The sequence below is a fragment of the Salvelinus alpinus genome, chromosome 4 (genome assembly GCF_045679555.1).
Source record: "Salvelinus alpinus chromosome 4, SLU_Salpinus.1, whole genome shotgun sequence".
Classification (NCBI taxonomy): domain Eukaryota; kingdom Metazoa; phylum Chordata; class Actinopteri; order Salmoniformes; family Salmonidae; genus Salvelinus; species Salvelinus alpinus.
In genome coordinates this window covers 43,316,552-43,343,887 of record NC_092089.1, presented here as the reverse complement: position 1 = coordinate 43,343,887, position 27,336 = coordinate 43,316,552, and the positions used below count along the sequence as shown (strand labels likewise).

Genomic DNA, 27,336 nt, shown 5'->3' with positions numbered 1-27,336 from the left:
TGCCAGCACCTCCACAACTGACAGCAATAACCACTATAACAGCATTAAAGTGTATGTATAGAGTTGTAGGTTGACAATATAATGATGATGACCTGCATATTAAGACAACATTTGGTTTTTGGAGCTTCTTTCTAGCAGGTCCCCTCAAGTGATGCTTTGGGGTGCAGAAGGGGACACCCCTTTTGACTGGCCCCCATCCTGCCATTGGCTCGTTTACATGCCCCAGTCTCCGCTGGCCAGTTCTATTGTTGGTATCAGTGTCCATTCATTGACCGGGATGTCAGCGGGGACAACAATACCTTACGCATAACTAATAGCCCCAGAACCCCGCGAGGGCCCTTCTACAATAGCAAACAGGACATTCTCAAAGCAGCCTTGAACGCGTTCAGAAGCCAGCCGTTCGCTGGACAGTGGAACTTAATCTGCGGAAATGATTTTTTGAGATTTTGTTGGGATTTTTATTTAATACATTTTAAGGAGTGAAGCTCGCTATTAAAGCGTCCCTATAATAGTTAGACCTCAAACTAAAAGGGATTAATACTAAAACATGAACCAGACGAGGATTTTTCAGCTTTTTCTATTGGTGGTCATATCTTCAGGTACTGCTTTTCATATTTAAGCGCATGAGTGTTCGAGCTTTGAATAGGTAACGATAGTAAACGTCAAGTAAATGTGCTCCATGCGGAACCAACTGAATGGCTTGCTACTTGCATGTGACTTAGAAATGATTTTAGCATGCAGCCTCACTATCTCCTGTATTTGAGGTGAACGTGAAGACAAGTCTTTAGTGTGCACCTGCCTCTCTAGCCTATTGCAGTGCGTAAAAGCTATTTTTCCTTTCCTGTCGACTCCATCTCGTCTGTGTATGTCTTCCATAAAGTCATTGGTGTCGATTAGGGGACGTGTAGTTTGCAGCCTCTGGGATACCATGGGTGTAATTAGAGAAATCAATGGGGGCTATTAAGGCGCGCGTAAAGATGAATGGCCAAGTTGGAACCGTCAGGATATTTACAACTGTGTCTTTGGAGGGAAGCTTTTGACCTTCAACATACATGTCTATAGTGTTAATATTTTCATTATGCGTGGAAATCAGAATGGAGAGCCTTCAAAAAATAGAAAACATTGTTGTTATTGATTCGGGAAAGGTGAAATACAAGCGCATTAGATACTTTTTTTAAACGTTTTTTTATTCCAATTTGTTTCATTAATTGTGTGTTATCAGCACAAAAGTTGACATATGTTTGATCAGAGAGTTCAACGTGTGCTAGTATGATGCACCATTCAGCCGATGCGTAAAGATACTAGCCTTTTCTCTCTCCTTTTACGCACAAGTTTACTTCTCAATATTACAATTTGGGGACAGGAACTCACGGTGCTTTATCATGTCAGGCTTCATGTTATTAAATTTAGTCAGCTCCCACATTATTTTCTCTGATTACACCACTTAATACCAATTAATGACAATGGCTATCCATCAAACAAACTTCACATAATCATCACAACAATAATCCAATACAACTTTTCAATACTAACCTTGAACATGCTAGTAAATTTGACTCATCCCCTGAACCTGACTATTGCCTCTCATGCATTTATTCCTTAATCAGGTATTGGCTGTTCAAGTCTCCATCTGATTCAAAACACTGTATCATCTTTAACCAAGATGTGCAGTTTGTAACTGTTTCCATAAGAACCATGTTTACACTTCTCATAAAAATAGTGTCAAACTCAGGCAAGGAACATATCTGTAAATCCAATAACTATATAATGGGAAATGGCAATGTTTTGGCTACCACTTGTGTATTGAAATCTCAGGGATATTTGGTCAGGGATATTTAGTCAGATCAGACTCATCTACCCTTCATGGCCATGGTCAGACACAGGGCAGCCAGGTGGACTGAACATTGGGGTCAAACAATGATGGACGACCTCACACCTTAATCTACATAAAGCAGACAGACCCTCTCTGTCTGCCTCCCACCCCACACCTCATTTGGGGGTATGATGGTGTGTGGGATTGGGTGTTCAGTAATCCCCCTGCAGCCGCCTTACTAGACATCCCCTAAAACCTAGACACACACACTAACATTCTCCCCCAGCCTGCACAGACAGTGTTCTCCTAATCTCAACCAGACACCCTTCTGACTGGGGGTGTTAATCCCAAAGATCTACAATGAGGTAGAATCAGGGCCAAGGCGCTACTCTGCCATGAGGCTCAAAAGCTTGGCCTTAGTTCCTTCAGACATATTTGCTCTCTGTGCCATAGCCTCATAGCCTTCCCTGGTGGCCTCAACCACTTCTTCACCACTTATGTGGCTGGACCCACCCTGGGTTCATATATAACTAATAAGACTGAAGTTGGTGCATAGAAACAGTGCTGCTGGCTGTTATTGCTGTGTGTATCAGGGATAAGAAAGTTCCCCACAGTTTAAAAACTGAGTTAATTACATGCATAGACCAAATATAAAATGCAGGTATTCAACCCTTTTTGACAGCAGTTATGAATGACATATAGTTTGTAGGTATGCGTTTCAATATGTATTACATTTTATAGGTCTTTAAGCAAGCCATAAAGGCAACACTGGCCATTGTTTTGATGCAATATTGCAGAGCAATGTTGCCAGTAATGGTTACCGAAACTTTTTTCATTGCAAATGAAAATCGTTTTATTATCTGGGGAAATTTAATCGGCAGGGCCACCTAGTCAATAAGATTAATATTGCCAAAACAAATTGCCTGTGTATCATGGGCTTGGTGAAAGAACAATTTACACCACGAGTCTCATACATTGAGAGTAAAATTCTCCCAAGGCCCTTTGAGGTGGGATGTATAGAGACTGAAAATAACATTGTGTTCACTATACAATGAAACCTTTTATAAGAGAAAGAGAAAGACACACTGAGGTTTATTAACCTCAAGAAAGTTATCAAGAAAGCCTGTAAAAGTGAATTCTGAGGACAGTATTGGAAAAACATGTCCAACTATCTACCAGTTTAATTGAAACAATACCGATGCCCCTTTTACTGAATAGAAACATGAAACAACCTTCGTTCTGGCATTGTTTTCGATTAAACATAAACTAGACTTCCTGTTCTTAAAAGTGAAATCCATTCAATCAACTGCTGGTGGTCAATGAGACCTGATATTGACTTCTTGACAGAAGCCACTTTCACAAGCAGCAGTACAAGATGACATAGGCAATTTCTGTCCAACAATGTCAATACATTTTGGTCATCTCGATTCGGGGTTGCAATTACTTTGACAAAATGCGCTCCACTGCATCTCTCTAACATGTTTCTGAGGAACTCAGGCTGAGGCAAAGGGAAAGCGAAGTTGGTTAGTTTAGGATCTGTCTTATTTTGATTGTGCTGTTTTTACATGGCCACAGAGTGTTGAACGAGGTATAGGCCGATCCCACTTAAAGCAAACTGGGGGTGAGAAAAATTGAGGAAAATTATTTTCGCTTTAATACAGACTCTGGCCAAAATAAATAAAACATATGCTTGGAGCATATTCTAAGTAGTTAGAACAAGTGTTAAAATACTGATGATTTCATCAGTGTTGTCATTAGAATGTATTGTCATTAACTAGGCCATTTAAGGGTTGTTGAATGATGAATAACAGATAAGCTAAATATGTTATCTCAAAACGTTGCATAATGGATGCTTGGTCTGTTGCCAACATTGCCCACATTCCTACAATGCCACCCCTTGTAATTGGTCCTTAAATGCCCCCTACACTTGCTGAATGAACCCATGGGTGTGTAAGGAAGTGCTTGTAGGCGGAAGTGAATTAATTAGCGCATTGGGAAAAGGGTCTCGTGTTCACACACACACTAATGCCAAATTGGCTGGCAATTAATGAAGAAGTGGCTGTTTAAACAATAGGAGAGGAGCTATGCTGGGAGCAGATCTGCTGGTGCACCATCGCCAGCCATAAAGAAGAGCGTGCCACGCAGCTAGTCAAGGTTGGGGCTGGGAGAGGGGTAGAGAGGGGAGTTTAACTTCTATTAGTGGGACAATAGGCCCAGCCTTGCGACGTCAGTCCCCAAATCCACAGCCCCCTGCCCCAGCACCCCCAATCCTCAATCCCAGCTGGGCCTAGGAGTCAGACCCCAATACTTATACAGGCCTATATACCCCCCTCCCCTCCATCCATTATGCCTGCCTGCCTGCATGGGCCTAATTCAGTAGACATCATCTGTGCCTATCCCTCTGCTATGATGAAGAGTGAAGGAGGCTAGTGAAGGAAAAGGTGAAAAGAGAGAGGGAGAGCTGTTGGCTATAGCAATATCCACTGGTAATAAAACATGTTTAAGCCTATACCAGAGGGTCTGCCTGTGGTACAACTTGAGCTGATAATACAACTAAGCCTTTAGAATTCTATGCTTATTATAGCATGGTCATTGATCTTATCCATTTCACCTAATGGAGCTTATCAACACTGTAAACATTTAGGAAAGCACATAAAGTGAAGCGCACATAAAAGACGTTCATTTTCACTATGGCATCCGTCTATCTCCAAAGTCGGCCTCTCCCCTTCATGCAGGGGTTCCCAGGGTCAGGGAGAGGGGACAGTATGGGACGAGTCAATTAAGGATTCAGCGACAGACTTGCAACTGGGCTTGACTCACTAGCAGCACACCCCCCCCCCCCACACACACAAAAACATACAACCCCACACAGGGAAAAATATAGAGGACGCAACCAATGAAGGGATTTACTTGTTTGCCTTCTCTGCCTTGACCCTGAACCCCCTTTTCATCGTCCTGGGGGGCTTAGCCACCTTCACGCCACAGTCACAATGGAAACTGTGAAGTTCACTGCCAAGTCTGAGGCGACAATAAACAATGAAGGGACTGGGGTAGGGGGGTGCTTTGGTGACCGAATGCAAGCTGTCCTCCACCCCGGCCCCCTCAGTCCTCTCAGCCAACTCTCTCATGACCTTTTAGGGTCTGGGGTCACAGTCTGGGGCTGAGGGGTGGAGATTTGGGATTTTGGTGGGGTGGAGTGTGAGGGAAGGCTGGGTGATGGGGCCGGGGGTCCCTGTCCTCAGTGTTCTGGATAGCCCCCCTTCTGCTTATTATGAGCACCAGATGGGTGGTGAATTTATCCCTAAACTTAACACTTAATCACACTCCGCGGCAAAGGGGTGAATGCAGGGCTGCAGTGGTAAAGATGGGCTTTGCATTTTGACTATGTGGAATATGGCTGGGAATTTATAAGGCACAGCTGGGCTTGGCTGCTTTTATATGGCATACATACATGTAGATAATAAATAATATCATAATACGCTTTATGCCTCTGATTTCAAGCACAAACGAATGATTAAGGTTTCCTTATTGAGCAACCCAAAAATAATGTGCTCAAAGCGCTCTCACCCCTCAAAGCCTCAGTCAACACAATTTGACATCAGTCTTAACTGTGCACTTAACTGCTTTCCTCATAGTCCCTTCTTACATTACACTCTCCCTCTATCCCCAGCATGGAAGTCCCCAGATATCTCTAATCCAATATGTCCCCACAGAAGATCTGACATGCAGCTAATCCTTAGTTACCGTGACCGACATCTCACTCTCTTTACATCCCCAGCATAGCATCCCCAGGTATTCCATTATCCACTGCTACCCCTTACATCAGATGTTAAGCTTGACTGAGTGTCTCTGGGTAGCGCAAGCAGTCGTTCTGAACTACAAAGACCTGGGGCCCAAGCTTCCCAGCTGTGTCAGGCCTGTTCTAAGACTCCAGGCCAGAGTCACTTAAGCTTCGACCTGGTCCTGGGTCATAGTATTGAAATCCAGAATTTATATATTTTGCAGAGCAGATATGAAGGAGATTGTAAAAAAGGGTTTAAGATTCCTTGTACTGTGTCTGCTTGTTTGGCATGCATCCATGTGTGCATTGATTGTGTAAATGATGGAGTTTTACCCTGAATGGCCCAAGCACTCATATAATATATAGTTGTTGGAAGGTGCAGGTGATTGAGAATAATTGTATGTCAGTGATTAAAAGGTGTATAACCAGAATCTAAATGTAATGATCAGGTATCTACTGGAGTGAGAAGATATCTTCATTTAGATTAAGATGCTTTAAGGATCTGTCCTGTGGATGCACAGCTATACTGTGAATAGACTGTAGTTTCTGGTTAGTTGTTATTTGTTACAGAGAAAGTCAATGGAGGTAGAATAATGGGAAAAGGGGGAGGGATTAAATGGAGTAAAGGGAGGCTAATTGGACAAACAAAAAAAACAACTGGAGGCAGTGGAGATTACGCAGCATGTGTTGGAGCAGAGCCAAGAGTTGGAGTTTAGACTGGGTCTCCCAGAATGGGCTGATGTGGGAGAGGGGGCTATGGGAGAGGGCTATGGCGAGGATGGGAAGACTATGGATGGATGGGGGGAAGGAGTTAGGAAAGAAAGAGCAGCTGTCTGGCGTGTTTTGGTGGGATGTTTGACGGTTGCAGAGGTTCGCTGTGGTCGGCCGTGTTGATGTTGGAGGGGGTTTGTTGTGTCTGGGTAGTGTGTATTGTTGTTCTTCAGAAGGGTCACAGGGTCAGGGGATCCAGACGTCACACGCTACAATTCCACAGCTCGCCATATTAACATAAGAGACTGAAAATTAACTGAACCTTTTCTTCCTCTCAGCATCTCTCCTTTTTTTTATCTTGAACATCTGGGAAAGGTGGATTGGACTTTAGAATGGGTAAGGGGAAAGGGAGAGGGTTAAAAATCAGGGGGAACAGAAGGGGTATCGCCAAATGGTGCGTATAATGGGTCGACGGGCGTGTCGACGGAATCGGTGACGGGGTTCAGCGAAGTGTGAGCGATGGGGGTGGCATGGGAAAGTCACCTCCAAGTTCAAGTTAAAAAGGGGAGAGGGGGACAGGGGGGTGCAGTAGAGTGGCTGGCGAGAGGGGGGCAGATGTTCTCATCTGAGTGGGCGATGACTAAAGGGGACAGAGGGGGAAAGCGGGTGTGTGGGGGGCTATCACTAGTCATCCACCCAGACTTCATTGAAGTCATCCAAACTTGACCCCTAACCCCTCCCCCTCTCCCCCCTTCTTCCCCACTTCTTGCATTGTTCAGGCCCTCTCTTGCTTCAATGGCTCCATGGCATTCGGCACTATTGTAAGGCAGTTTTGGGAATTAATTGTGTTTGCGTGTGGGAGAAGGAGGGGGGGGACTGTGAAAGGCAGAATAGGATGGGGGGTGGAGGTGACTAACAGAGCTATCAATCAGGCTGGAGGAAAGTCAAGTGCAAGTTCACCCTTCTGAAAACTACCCAAACAGACTCCTCTGAAGACATTATCTTTGCTCCCCTCCCTCTGCGCTGTTGTTTCTCACTTTTTCAGACCAATACCCCCTTCTCTCTCTCTCGCTCTCTCTCTCGCTCTCTCTCTCGCTCTCTCTCTCTCTCTCTCTCTCTCTCTGTCTTTCTCTCTCTCTGTCTTTCTCTCTCTCTCACTCTCTCTCTCTCTGTCTCTCACTCACTCACTCACTCACTCACTCACTCACTCACTCACTCACGCACACCCCCGTCTGTAGAATGAAGCTGTCACCAGTGCACACTGTGTGCGGGGCACACCACTGAGAGCGGCAGTCTCACTTTTCACAGGGTCTCATTGTGGGGAAAAAGTTAGGGCTTCAGGCTGTCTGCTCTTACTCAATGAAACTGTCCATTTATCAGTGTGTGATTCCCAGCCTGGTGCTATAAACCCAGCCAAGCAGTAATCCAGCGTCCTCTTTTTCCCCTCTTAATCTCTCATTAACAACCCTGTTATTCAGCGGTAATTAAGGTGTTATTAAGAACACAAGGGCCTGGATTATGTCCAACATCTAGTTGGGCAGAGATGCACAACTTGGTTTAGATAGAGCACTGGAAAAGTTTGGGCCTTTTTCCATTTTTTGACTTAACCTTTACTTGATATTTCAATATAAAGGAGCTGTAGCGCAAGATGAATAATGGAAAATACATTAAACAAGATACGAAATGTCAGTAGAGAATGGGTCGTAATGGTAGATTCCTCAAGAACTCTAAGACCCACTGTTTATTTGTTATAAATCAATCCACCAAGAAAGGTGCTTCAATATATTTCCCCAGAACCACATGGCCATATATTGTCGGTATTGGAAGCTCCTAAACTTGCTAACTATATAGGAGCTATATTTTACAATGGTGATCTAACACAATGTGATATGTGCTTAAGGCACTACACCAAACCAATAGTTAGGTCGTTAACAGAGAATAATTTATGAACAAAGTCCACTTAGATCGATGACATCAGCGCTTGGATGGCTTCATCAGCCATCTTTCAGTGTCTTCCTCCCTCCTCCTCCCCTCACCTTAACGTTGAATGGGCATTGTAAAATGTGGTCTTCAATTCGTTCATGACTCAATAAACTGAGGAGCACCACCCCTGGCCCTTCTCTGCTTCTTGAGGTTAACATTGTAAAGCCTGCAGGCAGGGAGAGATTCAACCTCTGGCCCTCTGAAGGCTCTGTACTGGAATCACTGATTGATTGGTGTAGTAGTGTAATAGTATGTGATAGGTCATATTCCTGATGTCAGTTCAGCTTTAAGAGTCTTTTGCGTGTGTGTGTATGTGCATGTGTGTGCGTGTGTGTGTCATCATTATTATCATCCTCATTCTCATCTTCATCATTGTCATTTTTCAACAGCTCTCTTACTTCCATCATTGTCCTCCTCTTCATCATCAACTCCACCACCACCACCATCATCGTCATCAGATGCTCCATTCTGTCCTGAGGATCTCCCTTGTCATCTACATCAGCCCTCTTACCTCCATCATCATCCTTATCATCATCTGAATGGAGGAGAACTTCAGCAGTACCTGACCTCCCATGCTCCTCTTCTCTCACCCAGTGTTGGGCAGAGCCTCTGAGCTGGCCTTCCTGAAGGAGCCCAATGATGTCATCGCCGTGCGTGATCGGCCCCTGATGCTGGACTGCCAGGTGGAAGGGGAGGGGCCTATCTCTGTGATGTGGCGGCGCAACGGAGTGCCCGTTCCCACCGGGCCGAAGGCTAGCGTGTTGACCAACGGAACTCTCCTGATCAAGAGCTTCCAGAAGAGGAGAGAGAGCAATGAGACGGACGCTGGGGAGTATGACTGTGCTGCTCAGAACCACTATGGCATGTTGATCAGCCGCAAGGCCAGGGTTCAGCTGGCATGTAAGTTACACACACCACAGACACATATACATATTGGAGTGCTCACACACACATTAGTAGTCATACATAAGACAGATGATACACATACTGTATACTGTAAGAGTCATGTGTGACACATTACATGGCATGCAGAAGTTAAATATAAACTCTTTGAAATGGCTAGCAAGCCATTGAAGTGAACATAGCATCTCACATAAACCGGCTCCCATGCTGGTCAAGACATTCTTTATGTGTGTTCATTCATTTGATACTGCACATTGTGCCTTTAAATCATACCTGACTGCTTTAATCCTTCCTTCCCACCCCTTCCTCCATTATCTGTCCCCAGTTGGGACTGAACATTAATAACCACAGCACCTCCCCCCACTCTAAACACCCCACTGAGTGGACAACCTTTCATTCACTCACTCCCCTGACCCCTCCCTCTGGCCAAATAAAACCAGAAGTGGGCAGTTGGGGGTTGGGAGGTGCAGGGAATTTTTGGTAAACCAGCAGAATTATGGCTATTGGAAGGATTGGTGGTGCTCCCCTCAGGGAAAGGGGTTACCATGGTGATTCACTTTCATTTAAGAAAAACGCAGTTGCTCTAAGCCTATCAGAAAGAACTGTCTCCAGGGACTTTGTTGTTTTTCGGGTTCTAGGACATTGAAAACCGTCTTGGACATGTCTATTTAAAATCTCTGATCTATTTTCTCTCACACATAGCTCTCCCTAAGTTCCACATACACCCAGAGTCCAAGTCGGTGGATGAGGGTGGCGTTGCCAGACTGACCTGCCAGGTGAACGGAATCCCAGAGGCCAGCATCTCCTGGGAGAAAAACAGAACCGCTGTGAATACTGATGATAACAGGTAACGCATGGGTACGCACACGCACGCACGCACGCACACGCACGCACACACTATAATTCTCCTTTCCTGTATTCAGGTACACCATCCTACCCACAGGGATCCTGCAGATAACCGGTGTAATGCGGGCTGACAGTGGTGTGTATCGCTGCGTAGCCACCAACATCGCTAACACTCGCTACAGCCACGAGGCCCAGCTCAATGTCACTGGTAAGAGAAGCTGTCCTCTCTGAGTCTGTATGTGTCATTGATCATATCTGCTAATAACAAATATGCCTATCTGTTTGTGTATTTACTGATATCTGTATTTTTAATTTTGTCACCATTTCCTGTCTTCTCTCTCTCTCTTTTTGTCTCTACAGTGGCAGCTCCACGGATCTACAAGGAGCCAGTGATTCTGTCGGGTCCTCAGAACCTGACCATCACTGTGCACCAGACTGCCATCTTGGAGTGCATCGCCACTGGCAACCCTCGACCCATCGTGTCCTGGAGTCGGCTGGGTAGGGTTCTGCCCCCTCTCACTCTACATCACTGTTCCCTATCACACAACCTACATCACTGTCCAAACCCAATACCAAATTATTCTACCACAGAGAGTATTGTCTCGTAACATCAATTTGTTATCGCTAACCGTTAAAATCTATTTGTTATTGTCACCTTTCTGACACCTATTCGGGTTACAGAAGTGACAGCAAACATACACATGATATAAGACTTCAATGTGTCCTTGGTAGTTGAACATTGACTGAATGCTGCCTTAATATTGTTGAGTAGTTCTGTGCTAAATAGATCCTCCATGTTTGCTACAGATGAGACTTTCAGCACTCTAACTCTCCCCCTTTCTCTTTTCTTTCTTCTCCTCCAGACGGGCGCTCCATCGGGGTGGAGGGTATCCAGGTGCTGGGTACGGGGAACCTGATGATCTCAGATGCCAACCTGCAACACTCTGGGGTGTACGTGTGCTCTGCCAACCGCCCTGGCACCAGGATGAGGCGTACCGCGCTGGGCAGACTGGTGGTGCAGGGTGAGTCGTGGTACCCATCAATCTCATACCAAACACACTAGCATTAACCCTCAAACACCAAACACACTGGCATTAACCATCAAACACCAAACACACTAGTATTAACCCTCAAACACCAAACACACTAGTATTAACCCTCAAACACCAAACACACTAGCATTAACCCTCAAACACCAAACACACTAGCATTAACCCTCAAACACCAAACACACTAGCATTAACCATCAAACACCAAACACACTAGCATTAACCCTCAAACACCAAATACACTAGCATTAACCCTCAAACACCAAACACACTAGCATTAACCCTCAAACACCAAACACACTAGCATTAACCCTCAAACACCAAACACACTAGCATTAACCATCAAACACCAAACACACTAGCATTAACCCTCAAACACCAAATACACTAGCATTAACCCTCAAACACCAAATACACTAGCATTAACCCTCAAACACCAAACACACTAGCATTAACCCTCAAACACCAAACACACTAGCATTAACCCTCAAACACCAAATACACTAGCATTAACCCTCAAACACCAAACACACTAGTATTAACCATCAAACACCAAACACACTAGCATTAACCCTCAAACACCAAACACACTAGCATTAACCCTCAAACACCAAACACACTAGCATTAACCATCAAACACCAAACACACTAGCATTAACCCTCAAACACCAAACACACTAGCATTAACCCTCAAACACCAAATACACTAGCATTAACCCTCAAACACCAAATACACTAGCATTAACCCTCAAACACCAAACACACTAGCATTAACCCTCAAACACCAAACACACTAGCATTAACCCTCAAACACCAAACACACTAGCATTAACCCTCAAACACCAAACACACTAGCATTAACCCTCAAACACCAAACACACTAGCATTAACCCTCAAACACCAAACACACTAGCATTAACCCTCAAACACCAAACACACTAGCATTAACCCTCAAACACCAAACACACTAGCATTAACCATCAAACACCAAACACACTAGCATTAACCCTCAAACACCAAATACACACAATGCAATATTAGCTTTGTTGATACAGCACTTTTCAGATCTACGAGCCACCATTACCAGCCTCCAGGAAACCACTCAACCATCACCTCAATAGACCGGTGCATCCCAGGCCTATGCTGAATGCCCCCCTAGCCCCTACCCAGAAAACACTTCTGTAGATCTGAAATGAGTGGATAGGTAGAAAAAACATGTCAGACATTCCACCCAGCCACTCAAGAGACAAGGTGAAGCTATTAGCATCTTTTTGAAACCTATGTGGTCTTTCCAGATCTACAGAAGAGCCTGAGGGAGTCGGGTCTGGGAGTCCATTTGGAAATTAATCTCAAGTCTCCCTCAGGGGAGCACCTGGCTCTCCCAGGGCTCTGTTTTGGGGGGAGGGATGGGGAGATGGAGGGAGAGAGGTAATAAGCAGGATGGAGGATGGTGGGGATGCTGGGGTTATTTTAGGAAGGTCAGACTATATTAACCTTTGGTAGATCTGACCATGACCTTAAGGGTGAACTGACATCCCCCAACTCTTTTGGTCACCTTTGACCTCATGGCACGGGGCCTTAGTGTTCTGCTGTTGGCAAACATGTTCTATTGGCATTGGGGTCCAGCTGGACAAAGATAAAGGAGGAGATACCGTTTATTGGTGACCCTCCCTCTACTTCACCGAGACTTTATATACCTACCTCTCTGCTCTATCTATTTTAGCTCATAATACCTTGTTTTATACTATAGCATCTTAATGGTGGTTCATCCCATGGATTCAACTCACAATTATGCTTTACACAAATATAAACACAGAGTAACACTCAAACACAAACACACTCAAATTTGAGTTTCAGAGTGAGTGTGTGTATGTGTTCATAGTTGGAGTGTTTAGTCAGGTGATACTTTCCTGTACATCAGTAATACACTGCCAAATGGCACGATAGTACACACATTTGTAAATGTATACTGGTAGCTGGTGTTAATGGCTGAGTTTGTCTGCTTGTCCTCGCCACCCAACTCAATCAATCAATATCTGCTTTCTGTGTCTTTCAAAATCAGGATCTGGCATAGCACCCTTATTGGGCTTGGTGAATATATTCATTAATTTATTGATTGACGTTGGAAAAGGCACAAAGAGCATAACTTGATTTGAAAACAACGAGGTCAAACCATCAATAGGTTTGGAGGAGTACAATTGCAGTCAGCGTTCATATACAGATATGAATCGGTTTAGTTTCCCTTGCTTTTTCATAACTTGATCAACACATGTATGTATGTTACAGTGTGGATAAAATTGCTGCTCTTTCTAAAACCACTCATACAGTTAATGTGGGGGTAGATATCAAAAATCCAGTCCATAATGTTAACACCATCTATATCAGGCACTCAGGCTATACCCAAATCTAACATCAATAAAACATACCATATTAATTCTAGTTAACTCAATCCCTTGATATCTCATGTCAAATACCATATGCCTCAATGTGCCTGAAAATCTCCTAAGTTCACTGATTCTACTTGAACCTGACCAGCCTTTACCTTCTGCAGACCTTTTCGGTCTTATGAAGTCTGGGCTGGCTTTGCATATTATGGGATGCCCTTTCAGACCTCATCTCCCTGGTTGCGTCTGCCTTCCGCCCCCCTCCCCAAAACTAATTTGGGGTGCTGGCTGCTGGGGGTCATAAATTGGCTGCACCAGGGGACCACCTGACCAGGACAGATGCAGGCCACAGTCAGACAATGGCTGCATAGCCACCATCTGTGGGGAAGAGAAAGAGACAGAGAGAGAGAAAGATGCATGGAGAAATATAGAAATAGTGGGACATGTACACATACACTAAACACAAAAGAGAGAAGGGAAACAAAGGCATACAGAAATGGAGTATTGCAGTATACTGTACACACTCATAGACAGCAAGGAGAGATATACTGTACACACTCATAGACAGCAAGGAGAGATATACTGTACACACTCATAGACAGCAAGGAGAGATATAATGTACAGGGAAGCAGAGAGAGGTTGAGTAAGGGACGATTTAAAATAATAAATTAGAAAACAGACAGTGAGAAATACAGATGTAGGATCTTATTTCGAGCCAGTTTGCTACAGAAGGAAAATAATGCTTCAGCAACAGGAAATGTGAATTACTATGTGGATTAGAATTAATGGACATTTTTGTAGCGGTTGATAATTAAAAAAAAAAAAGGGGAAAATCAAGTCTGAAATATTAAAGTGGAACTTACAACCAAGCCTCATAAGAAGCCTTTTTAACCCCAAATACACTACAAGTGCATTGCAGGAAAGTTTTTCTGCAACAGGGTGATCAATTTAAGATCCTACATTTGTAGGTTGACAGAGAGAAAAAGAGAGATATAGGGAGAACAGATACAGAAGAAATTGTAAAACATAGAACTGAAAAAAGATAACAATATATAGAAACAGAATAAAACAGACAGTGCTAGCAAAGCCCAAGTGCAGGAGGAAGAGGAGCAGAGTAATCATGCCAGAGTGAGGGATCACCTCTGATCTCCCACCCCTGACCCTCTCCCTGCAGGCCCTAAGGAAATTATGCGTGAGATGGTTGGGGGTGGGGTTTGAGTTTTGGTGGTAGGGGGTGGGGCTATGATGGGGGTTTTGGTGCTATAGGCCTATGATTGGCAGGCCTTGATAGAGCAGCGAGACGGTCCCCGCTCCACCTCCCTGGCCTGTGGGGACACTTGTCTTTGTCACAGCTGCAAGCGACAGACACAGGCAAGGCCAAGTTCAGGGGACAGAGGCCACCGAGTGCCAGACAGACACACAGAAGGGCTCAGGACACAAAGGGACATGACAGCCATTGTGTGTTTGCAAAACAGCTTATTCTAAGGGACATCTATGTGTAGGCCTACAGGCCATTCCCATGGCTTTTGGTTAGCATCCTCATGCATAGGGAAAGCTGAGAGTTACTTTTCATTCACACCTTCTGAAAATGTGCATAATATTCCAGGGAAGTTAGGACAATTCACAATTGCCATGTGGTGTTTGATTGGGACCTATGTGTCGTGAAGTTTGTCATGATGGAAGTTGTGTTCGATTTTAGCCATGGTCATGGTCAACTCATTGTATTGCTCTGATGACACTGCAATCAGGTTTACAGAGAGGGAAGCACATTCAGTATATTTCTGGATAGTTCAATATATTTCGGTATAGTTCTGTATGAGAAATGATGTGAAACAGTTGAAAACCAATCTATGACCGTGATTGGTTTTCATGATTGAGGACCTAAATGTGTGTATGACCAGGATGCCAAAGTCTGCTGTATTCTATAAGAGTCACAGCAACGTACAGGAACACAGAAAACTCTAGGTAGTCCAGCCACACCTTTGGTAGGCAAACACCTAGACGGAGGGACAGGCAGAACAAAGAAAAGCATTCACTGCAGGTTTCTCCTCTAGTTCACTGAAACAAAAGGAACCACTAACCCTCATTGAAATAACAGGGCTTGAATGCATCTCTACTCTAAATAAATGGCCTCGCCCAAGTGTGAAGTGCACTCTAGCACAGGAGAGAGAGATGCTAGAGGGTAGATTCATTACCCGTCCTTCCCCCAAATGCAGTAGTATGGAGCAGCCCCCATTCACTCTCACAATGGGAGCCATCTTTTTTGCTCTCAAATGAGCAAACCAGCAAACCTGCACCCTAACCACAGTCTCCCTTTCCCACCTCTTCTCTACCCCCTCGGTCCCTTCTGCAGAGGGGCAGGCTGGGACAGCTGGGGAGCTCTCTCTGCAAACAGAATGACAATGACAATGACCCTGACTGCCGTTTTGTCACCAGGCTCTCACACACATCCACCATTGATTGAGTGGTTTACTCTAACTCAATTTCAGCTCTCCACACTGCTGGAGCTGAAGTGAAATACACACTTATTAAACACTTATTCTAGACTGTTTGGAGTACTCCTGTCAGTCTAGGCATAAGGAATTGGACAGTTCGTTGCTGATGGATATGTCTAGAGGGCCATATATGGCAGCTTACTGTTTCAATTTTCCATAAACCAATATTTGGCCCTATGCTTTGCTCTCAGGTGGATTTCTGTTAGGGAGACGACGGAAGAAAAACTTTTAGGGAGACTAAACATGTTCCTGTGGTAATATAAAAACGTTTAGCACAATTTGTTGTCATATCCAAGTTCTGCTACCCTGGGAACCCTAACAGATATATATCTCCTCAATATCCTCAAATCTCCACAAGATTAAACCAAGTATTTATGTTTATCTTTTCGGTACACAAGCTTTAGAGGCCCAGCTTGTATGTCATCTTTTATTTTCCTGTCCCTTGTTAATGCAAAGAGATTGAGGCCCAGCGCCCTGGTTAGAAATAAAATCCATCCCTGCCATTGATTGATGGCCGCCCCAATCCCCCATGCCCCCAGCCCCTTCACCCCTACACCCCCCACCCCACCTCCCTCTCCTCTTGGTCTGCTTTTCCCAGAGTCCTGACAATGGATTTGTGAGCAGGCTAATTTTTACGAGGGGGGTGGGGGAAATAGTAGATCAATGAGATGCGTGTGGAGGGGGGCGAGGCCTCAGGTTTTTGCACACAGACATTATGCCATTGTGGCAGAGAGACTGCTTCTGTGCCCCTCTCTGTCTCCCTCTCCACTCGGGTGTCACGAGAGGGACGGACAGGGGTACCGCTTTAATTTGGGGACGAGATGCTGCTGTCATGGATAATGAACTTGATTTTGGACTCCTTGTTTTGGCATATGCTCAGTTGGCGTCTGTTACGGATACAAGTGTTCTGTGTGTATCCTGTGTGTATTTCTTTTCTCTCCTTCTCCCTTACTCACAGGTGACCATCATCATTCCCCAATCAGTCATCAATCAGTCGCTAATCAGAAGACACCTGCTCCTTTTCCCTTACCCAATCACAGTCCCTTTCCCTTGGTTTAAAACCCCTGTCAGTTGTTTTCTCCCAAGCTCAATCTCTTTTGTAAATGCCTTCTGTCTGTAGATGGCTTGTGTGTTTTGCATCTACACGTCACGTTGTCCCCACCTGTGAGTATTGTTTTGGTTATGGTGTTTGAGTGTTTGTTTGATGGTGGGAAAAGGGGGTAACCAGACAAGTCGCCCTTGGGCTACACTACCCGTAGTTAAACATTGTTAAAAACACTAGTTAGAACTGGGCGGACCACCCCCTGTATTTTTGGTTAGTTAGTTAGCTGTTTGTGAAGTAGGCTAGTCTAGCTTAGGGGTGTTTTGAATTATTATTCTTTCATTCCTTGGGTCCCGCTCAGCCCCTTTTCCTGCTCCCCCCATTTACCGTGTGTTTATAAATAAACATTTAGTGTTTGACGGTAATTAAGTTGTCTGTGGTTATTTTTGTTCTCACTGTTACGTTGTCACGATAACAATTTGCATGAGTTGTGTTACGGGTCCCATTACCATCACTCCTAGATTGTCGGGCCAAAGGGATTCGTAACAGCGTCCGAGTCTGGACCTTAATGTTCTTATCTTGTTGGAGATGTGGTGGCTCTTCTTGTTTGTGGATTATTTGGGGATTTGGATTCAGAGGCAAACACTCATCCTGACCACATAAAACACAGAACAGAATGACATTTCATCCTTTTCAAGTTCTTTGAGTAACATTCGACACCTAAACTATATTAATTTGAGCACAAACAGGGTATATAAAATATTGAGTAAACCCTAGAATTTAAATCAAGATTGTATCTCTCGTACACTGTCCATTATCCCAAACATAATTTTGGCAAGTTTATCTTAGTCTCATTTTAGTCTCACAGCCAGAATGGTCAGAATAATATCAAGTCCATCTGTGTCAAGTGCGTTGCTGAAACATCTATGCTGCCCTCTACTGTGCTTTATAGTAATTGCAAGACATAGGCAACACTGAACAGTCAAAGCAGCCACTGAGCCCTGTAATAGCAAGCAGTATCTCATCCCCTATCCATCTCCCTCCACAACCCCTCTCATTTAAATGAAATTGAAATAAACTATATAATGTAGATATTGCCAAGCAGACTTTGAGACAACAGAAGATGGTGGAACATTTCATCACATACATTAATTACATAGCACGTAGCGAAATAGGAGAAGCTCACTCTCTTTCTTTTTCTTTCTCTTTATTCCCAGCTCCTCCTGAGTTTTTGCAGTGGCCACAGTCTGTCTCCAGACCAGCAGGGAGCAGTGCAGTGTTCACGTGTATGGCCCAGGGAGTTCCCGAGCCTCACCTCATCTGGCTGAAGAACGGCAAAATCCTGACGCCTGGTGACAACGTCAAGCTCACCAACAATAACAGGTACAGTAGTTAGTATGCTTTTACTCATCTAGATTTACTTTTAATTCTGCAAATATAAGATTCAAATGAAACAGTAAGTAATGTTATTAATACATTCATTACACCATCATTATTAGTCACTACAACTGTTAACAATATCCCCCCCCACCTCCCCTCTACAGTACGCTGGCGGTAACGCGCATCACCACGGAAGACGAGGCCATCTACCAGTGTATTGCTGAGAACAGTGCTGGCACCAACCAGGCCAGTGCCCGCCTGGCCCTCACCCAGTCCACGGAGTTGCCCGAGGCCCCCCAGGACCTGACTGCCACGGCCCTGTCCCCCACCACCCTACAGCTCACCTGGGTCCAGCCCGCTCCAGAGGTCACCGACGGCATAATCGGATATGTGCTGCACATCCGCATGTTGGGCGGTAAGGAGGGTGTTATAATATAATACAACTTCATTGTCCAAAGTGAATCTTATATTTTTGCTGTTTTATGTCATTCATATGAAGAATTGAAGATAATTATTTTGCTGACTCTTATGCATCTAATACTCCAGTAGTACACAAGACTGCCTCTTTTTAATACCTTGCTGTCGTAAGATGCAACGATGATGACCTCACTTCCTGTTTCCTGTCTCTTCCAGAGCCAGACAGCAGAGAGCTGCAGGAGGCTGTCAGTAAGACTACCTTCCAGCATGAGTTCACCACCCTGGAGCCCGCCACCACCTACTCCATCTACCTCAAGGCCTACTCCCCTCTGGGAGCCAGCCAGCAGTCCAGCACTGTGGTGGCTACAACACTAGGGGGCGGTACGTCATTTAGACATCATGAAATGAGAGGAGATAAGCAGTTGCATATCAGAGTGCCTAATTTCTCATGTTCCTATATTTTTATTTGTCCAACTCTTAAATTTTTCTCACTTTTCTATCTTTTCCTGTTTCTGTAAAATCTCCTTGTTTCAGTTTTTCACATTTAGTTTGTTTATTCGAAGCCTCACTCATCTCTTTCCCTTTTCTCTATCTGTCTTCTCATGTTTGGAATTCAATTTGTATGCTAATCTACTCATCCTCTCTGTCCCTCCCCTCTTTCCCCTCACAGTACCCAGTTCTCCCAGTTTCTTCACCAAGGTGCTGAACAAGACGGCCATGCAGGTGTTCTGGGAGCTGCCCAGTAAGTCGGGCAAGGTAGAGGGCTTCAAGCTGTCCTTCCGCGAGGTCCCCCAGCCCAACTTCCAGGGGCAGGAAGCGTTTCCCGGTCACATCAACACCCACACCATCTCCCATCTAGGTCAGTGATGAGGCAGAATACTACTAACCACTGTCACTGCAGGGTCTCAGATTGCAATGACTCACACAAAGCAGACATTTTCACAATGCAGAGTGCCGGTACTGGTACCAAAAGGACCTTTGAAATGGAATGAATGTAACTGTGTATTAGGGTGTTGCTTTCTATGGTTGATTTTCCTAACTGGCCATCTCTGTTTCAGAACCCGCTGCTGTGTATGAGATCCAACTGGTGGCCTACAACGGCAATGGAGACGGTGCTGCCAACAAGCGTCTGGTTTCACTGGCTGAGAGTGGTACCAGCGCCAAGACCAGCTCCGGTGAGACACAAACACTGACCTTTAAGCTGATTTAGGATCAGGACCCTATGTGTAACTGTCAGTGTAGAATGGTGCTGTCTAACATACTACACCAGGTGACAATGTGGAGCAATGATGCTGTCTAGTCAGTATGTGTCAGGGGGTACATTTTTTATTTGAATAGTTTATGCAGAGCATCTTACATGAGCAATAAGGGTTCAGTGCTTTGCTCGAGGGCACATCGACAGATTTTTCACCTAGTCGGCTCAGGGATTTGAACCAGCGACCTTTCAGTTACTGGCCCAACACTCTTAACCGCTAGGCTACCTGGGTTGGAAATGGAGGGTATATTACTGAAAACTTTCAAAGTTTACCAGTTACCTAGAAGAATTTTGGTAACTTTCAAGAATTGTATGTAATTTATAAAAAGACATCCAGTGGCCCTATTGGGTACTTTAGATTACCACAGATGTCTGTAGTTATCGGTGGCCCTCTCTCTGGCAATGTCACATGTAAAATAATTAAGTAAGGTGATTTAAAAAATAATAATAATTTGAATGACGAAGCTGTAAAACATTATCCTAAATATAAACCATCAACTAGTGAATACCATTAGTGTTTAATATGAAATATCCTTTATATATTTTTTTACACACTTCTATTTATTTTACTATTTCAATATGTATTTGCTGTCAATGTTTTGGTGTCAGACTGGCGGCAGATGTGAAAAGAGTCAATGTTGGAAGAGTTGCAGAGTTAATTGAAAATAATGCCGTTGCTGATTAGATGCTTTTTTCATTCATTCAGCTATTTTCTCTTGAACCGTACAGTCTCTCTACTAGGAACCCATGGACAATATGGACACAGATATAATAAAATAATACTATACATTCATATTTATTTTTGTAAGCTATTCAAGTATACAGTAAATTACCAACGTTACCATAGATTGCCACATATTTTCTGTTAATTACCAAATTTACATTGGTAAATTACGAGTAGCTTTGCAACCCTAGTCAGAGGATATATGTAAAAACATATACTCATCCTGGATAAGTGCGTCAGCTATATTATGAAAAAGTAAATGTAATGTAAATCTCTTTAGTTAATCTTTCAGATCACAGAAAGAACATCTCAGTGTGTGTCTGCACAGATGTTTGTCAAGTACACAAGAAAAGGAATGTGTTTTTTGTGTACTTTTGTTTTCAACTCTTTCTGGGTGTAATTAGTGCACAATATTTGCCTCATTATATTAGAATTTAAGCAGATCGCTGTATTGACACCACAGATGGTGTGAGTCGTGGCACTTATGCGTGTCTGTGCGAGCATTAATGAGTGTGTATGTGTATCCCTCTATTGCTTTTCCACTAACAAAACCCATTTTTGTGCGTGTTTGTCCAGGTGGGCAGAGCCCATGTAACTGCAAGCAGGATGACGAGGGGTCCATGACTGGCATTGTGGTGGGAATCCACACTGGCATGGCATGCATCCTCTTCTGTGTTCTGTTCCTCATGTTTGGCTACCGCCACAGGTAAGGAAGCACTTTTTGGTAAAATGTAATATGGTAGCAGAATAAGTTTTGAATATGGTTTTAGTGTAATAACTTTGGATTTTTTGCTTTATTTATTATTGCCTGGATATTGAGTCACTTGACTCGAGGACACAGGTCTCATTCCATGTTTGAATGCTTCTCTCCCCAGCTTCTTCTGCAGGAAAGGGACCCAAGATGGCTGGTCAGGGCCCCGAGGAGAAGACAGGAACCAGCGGGCTAGCCCACCAAAAGAGGGGGTGATCCGCATGCCCGAGGTCATTGAATTAGTGCCACAGGTAAGGAGCTGTAATATGCACAATTCTACATCATACACACTCACAGTTCTAGCTTTCTGTGTCCTATGGAGCGGTTCGTATAATAATAACCATCCTTCTCTTTTCTGCCTGTAGAGATGTGACTCTATCACTGCTGCAGTGATGGTTGTTAAGGGTCAAGCTCCCCCAGCGCAATGCCAAGTCCTCATCGAGCAGCCCCCACCATGCCAGCCTGGCACAGGCACCGGCTAAAGCACCCAAACACCACTCCACTTACCTCCCCCAACCCCAGTCCCCTTAGCCTGAGAAATGAATGGCTGGTTTATGGTTCCTCCACCTCACCTGCCCACCAATGCCTTAGCCATAGTCTGCCTATTGCAGCGTCCAGCCGTAGTTCTAGCAGTGAATGAGAGAGAGAGATTGAGAATGAAACTGAGAGTAAGAGATGATGTGTTGAGGACTTCTGTTGAATGTCCAGTACCACAAAGGAAATAATAGCTTAAAGTAAAAGCAAAGTAGTACCAATGTAGTCATGAGTAACTATTGAGATTTTAACCCCATTTCTGTCTCTTCACCAAAGCTGAAAGCCTTATTTTAACATTTTATTTTTAGTTCTATGAAAATGTATTGATAGCCATAGAGGGAATGGGCACAGACCATTTATTATTCAAAATTACTCATTAGGTAAAATTCTGCTGGCTCATCTCTGAAGATAACTGCAATATTACTATATTCCTTATATTTTCAGTGTGGTATTGGACACTGTGCACCTTCTTAAAACCAAAACCCATAAATAGCTTAATTTTATGTCATTTTAAGTTAATGGCCAATGGTGCCATTTTCTGGTTCTGATAGATATATTGAGGCCTTTTACCAGTTTGAACAGTGAACATGGCTCTCAGATGATTAGATGTTGAGCTCGAGTCAATGGATGAGATAGAAAGTCTATCAGTCTTACATTGAGGCCAGTACCAAAGTGATTTCTCTGTTCAGCTTGTGAAACAGTAGATATAGTGAATGTTTTCAGTCGATAGGTGTTCTCTGGTTAGCTCCACAAGATTGTACCTCAGGGCTACGTAACGTGGTCTGCTTCAGCCTTGCCATACCTGACTGAGTTGATTGTTGTCTCACCATGTTAGCCTTGAGGCGGTCCGGTGTCGAGGGATCACAGATTCAGCCATTTCTGTTCAACCCCCTATCCCAAACTCTTTGTTAACTTTCTGCTCCCCCACCAAAACGTTTTACCTCCAAAGATAGCTACCTCAGCCTGACGAGAACGTCAGAGCTATCAAGGTAACCATTTTGCCTGTCGTGCTGCTGGTCAAGCATACCTACCTCAACCAAAAGGGTACTTCTGTGCCCCCTTTTCCTTTTCTTTTTGGGTGCCAATGCCAGTCCTGTGCCAGCTGCCACTCCTTGTGTTCAGAGGGTGGTACACTCTTTCTATTCCTTCCTGTCAAGAAAAGCAGGAGACCTTGGATTGTGATTGAATGTCACTAGGCCCCTCTTCTACCCAGAATGTAACTGGTTGGATCTGTGGGTTTGCCAGTTCACTTATGTTGTTTGACATTGTATGATTCCTGATCGCCTATTCTCTGCAAGAATCGCCTGCCAGCTTCTAACCCTACGATTGGGACTCAACACCTTGTCCAAACCCTGAACGTCTGCCTTAATTTAAAGCGGTTCATTCAGAGTTGGCTCACTTCAGCTACTGACATGCAGTATGGAAGCACATGGCTATGATTCAAGTACATATTCTACCTCAGACTCAGCAGCTTCACAAATGGGTGATGGAGAGACCACCATCATTGATGATGTCACATCAAGCTGTCTCGGAGTCCAGCGGTGGAGCACTACAAGAACCACAGACATGTCTCCTCAGTCAAACAGGGAAAGCGAGATGAATGTCTCTTTATTAAGGCACCACCTGCTGCTGCCAAACACCATCTCGTCTTGCTGGAGGAAGACATGACTCAGAAACGTGCAACAGGAAACAAAGTTGGAAGCCTGACAGAAAGTGAGCGATAAATATGAATGCACAGCATTTTTTTCAACTTTGAACATTGCATGAAAGTATGGACATTAAGGAATATATAGCCCAAGTTTCACCATTCTGTTATGGATGAATTTGCTGACTTTTTTTGCCCTTTCCTGCAGAATTCCAAAATGTAATTAGAAATGTATATTGTTGCTGAGACGGCCATTTTCAGGAAGCTTTCTGTCACCAACTAAAGGTGATTGGTTTGCAGTGCCTCAAATACCGTTGTTGTCATGGGAACCTTCTGTTCAGCAGACCATGGTTAACTTTCTTGAGTGACTAATTTGTTTTGTATTTTGTCTTCATGTCTATTCATATTCAATTCTTACTTCACACTTACCGCACAAATGACACTAGCTTTTACCGTAGATCGCTGTTTCAACAAAACTTTCCAAATATTCTATGAAAACCAAGTCGAACGATATCCAAAGATGTATGATTGTTACGGTTTTCAGTCTTCCTCAATTAACCTTTTCGTAAAAAAAGTTTTTTCAGTTGGGTTCCTGTTTTAAGGGGCTGCCATTAGCCAATGATGAGACAAACTAAGAAACACACAAGCAGCTTACATAAACAGCTTACATAAACCAAAAAAACAAATTACAAAGATAATTCAAGAAACCACCTGTAACACTGTAAAATGTTCACAGGTTGTTTTCCATGTATCTCACTGGCAGACCACTTGAGGCATGGTATTCCACATATTTTCAGTTTCCAAAAATGGGATATTTTCATATTGTTACAAGAAGGATGGAGTTGAAATTGCCAAATAACTGTCCTTTGAATTATAGAAATACTTTGACCAATACTATGACCAATACTATTACCATATTCTAACATTTTATGTTCCATTTATTAATGACCTAACAACAGGAATATCCGTGTTGTGATAGAGCACCGCCTTTCCCCTTTTTGTAACTACTGAATAAAATTTCAGTCAATTTGCTGGAGATACTCAGGAAAGTTTCCATCAAGCATAAGAGGATTCCATTTAAGTAAATTTGTTTTCAGATCCTCCAAATTAATTGTGTTGTAACTGTTTGAATGGATGTGAAAAACTTAGCCTTACTACAAGTTTATGTCTCTGTTTTGTGTGGAGGTCCATCTTTCATTGCCAGTTTCTGAATCTAGTATTCTGTGCAGAATTGGATTAGCTACTGCCACATACCCTAACAAAGGCACATAGTGCCACTGTCCTCAAGGTTTTAGATCAACTGTTTACTCCAGGTATCACTGATACCTTCCTTTTTTTTACTGTGAATACCTTATCTACCATTTTTTATTGTGATACCAAAAGGAAAAAATTAAAAACATTATGGTCAATATTTTATTATTTGAATAACAAGACATAAGTTGACCCAATATTTCTTTGAACAAAACAAGATTATGAAAAAAATATGATATGCTTTTCTTTTTATAGAACATTTCTTCTTCATTCATTTGATAAATGTTCCCTCTCAAGGCTGTCCTGCTGTGTATGGGAAATCTGGCCAAAATGAAGACGTTCCTTTTTAAAATGTTATTATTGTTATTAATATTGTAATTATTGCCATTTTTGGATTCACTCCCTTTCATTTTGATTTTCATATTGGTTGGCTCTTTTTGTTTCTGTTTTATTTGTAGTTGAATGATGTGGAAATGTTTGCTAGAAATGTGAGAATTCTAAATAGAACGGTGTGTTGTCAGCAAAAGGTAGTGTAAAAAACGGTATTTTGACATTGAAGGAAGGATACCTCAAACTGTCTTGTATTCTCCAAATTGATATTTCCTCTCTTAACTACTTCAGCAGCAGCTCAGCAACAACCATGTTAAGTTAATTTGCAAAGATGGACACTTGCCATACTAAAGTAAGCCATATAGGAGTTTTCCTAAGCCATAATTTACACTACTGTTGTGTATTACAGTCCATACTTTGATATCAGGTTACTGAATTGTAACCTATCAACTGAGTACAGTATTTCTTGATGCCAGACGCACAACCTACCTGTTGCTAAACATTTACACGTACTAGAAAACACCTGAAATGTGGAGAAGTAGTGAATGAATGCTAGAACCAATGAAAAAATAAATGCTTTAATGTTCATACTTTTCTTTTCTCAAATGTTTTTCTTTGTGTGTTTCATAAGAACCCCCCCAAAGCTTTAAACTGCTTTTAAACTAGTTACAGACCAGATGAAAGAGAGGAAGACGTGTATGTGTACCATTATACCGTAACTAGAGACGTAAAAAGAATTACTGTACAAATGGATCTTTGTTTGGTTATTAATTGAATTGAACTAACGCAGAGTAAGATCACATTGTAGTTGTTTTTGTCCCCGACTTTTAAACCATAGGTCTCTGGTTGACATGACTGTTTGAATATGTCAGCTGTTTCTTTAAGTTTCTCCTTCTTTCAAATGAAATGACACCTGTAAAGCAAATAAAACCAGGATCATTATGTAGACATCAGTCTTCCTGGAGAGTTCATTTATAATGCTGCTGATACCCTTCAAATGAATGAAAGTTTAAATGTATTAACACGATTCAAATGTTCATAGCTTCCAAGCACCTTATTGTTGATTCAAATATGTGTATTGTAGACTTTCATCAAAAAGCTATACCCCAGACCTGAACCAGCTAAAATCTGAGTATTATAATGAAATGGTTCATGTTAAAACTGATTTAATTTAAATAAGTGTTGCCTGGTTTCAACCAGTCAACCCTGTAGAATTAATTACACCATAAAGCATGCCTTTTTCAGAAGCAGTGACACCAATTTTTTCCCGAATGCAAGGTTAGTCAGTGTAGATTTTATTGAATTCCAGCGCCAGTGACATACTTTAGACCTAGTCTATGAAATACAACAGTTCAACATGTAGTTAAAAAAGTCATGTCAAATATAGCAGCGAGCAGGGAGTTCACAGGATGACAGAAAGGACACCAGATGAGTTGGATAACAAAGCAAGCAGTCTATCATGTAGGAACGATCTTCCTTTAGGTGCAAATCATGAGTCTAAATACAAAATCTGGAGTGAATCTGACATATGGTTTATGAGGAGAAGATGATTTTGAGCATTAGCATTACATTTGCAAAGAATGAGTCGTTAATAGTTTCCTTGTTTTTTGAGATATCAACACCAAATTCAGTGTGGTTGATCTTAGCGACATCCATGATAGAGACGCCTAGTTTAAAGTTGATAGGCCACTGTGGAGTGGATTTAAAGTGGTTTAAATGGACACATAAAATCTTATTTTTGATTTGTCAATAACTCAAACATATTTTGACCAATCCCATTGCTTTCTCAAACTAAGTTAAGACATGTACCATGGGCCTACATTACAAAGGTGGTGTCTTTAGGTCCTATGGTTCATGAAAATACGATTTTGAAGTATTGTTAGCAGCATCTACTGGTATATTGTGGCCATCTTTGAATGAATCAACGTTATCTTCTCAAACTCTTTAGGGACTATTATGATGAGTACAAAGACCACATTTGGAGTGAATCTACTTTTAGTCCATGAGAAGAAAATTTTTTAAGATTATTTTAAGCATTACAT

General features: G+C 42.9%; 1 protein-coding gene across 1 annotated transcript; it reads left to right on the top strand.

Moving 5' to 3' along the window:
* Window positions 1-279: 279 nt before the first annotated feature.
* Window positions 280-25,882, top strand: LOC139573611 (immunoglobulin superfamily DCC subclass member 3-like). The gene is made up of 14 exons (XM_071397255.1): window positions 280-599; window positions 8,883-9,188; window positions 9,894-10,038; window positions 10,115-10,245; window positions 10,398-10,535; window positions 10,901-11,059; window positions 18,225-18,390; window positions 18,552-18,802; window positions 19,021-19,185; window positions 19,475-19,663; window positions 19,863-19,979; window positions 21,360-21,489; window positions 21,659-21,785; window positions 21,900-25,882. Exons 1-14 carry the CDS (start codon window positions 548-550, stop codon window positions 22,014-22,016), a joined length of 2,193 nt encoding a protein of 730 aa, XP_071253356.1. The 5' UTR covers window positions 280-547; the 3' UTR covers window positions 22,017-25,882.
* The last annotated feature ends 1,454 nt before the right edge of the window (window positions 25,883-27,336 follow it).

Bases quoted from the DNA above. Each gene is read 5' to 3' on its own strand.
- LOC139573611 (XM_071397255.1), top strand. From the start codon at position 548: ATGAACCAGACGAGGATTTTTCAGCTTTTTCTATTGGTGGTCATATCT. The intron at 9,189-9,893 runs GTAAGTTACACA...TCTCACACATAG, and splicing joins GGCCAGGGTTCAGCTGGCAT to CTCTCCCTAAGTTCCACATA. The intron at 18,803-19,020 runs GTAAGGAGGGTG...TGTCTCTTCCAG, and splicing joins GCACATCCGCATGTTGGGCG to AGCCAGACAGCAGAGAGCTG.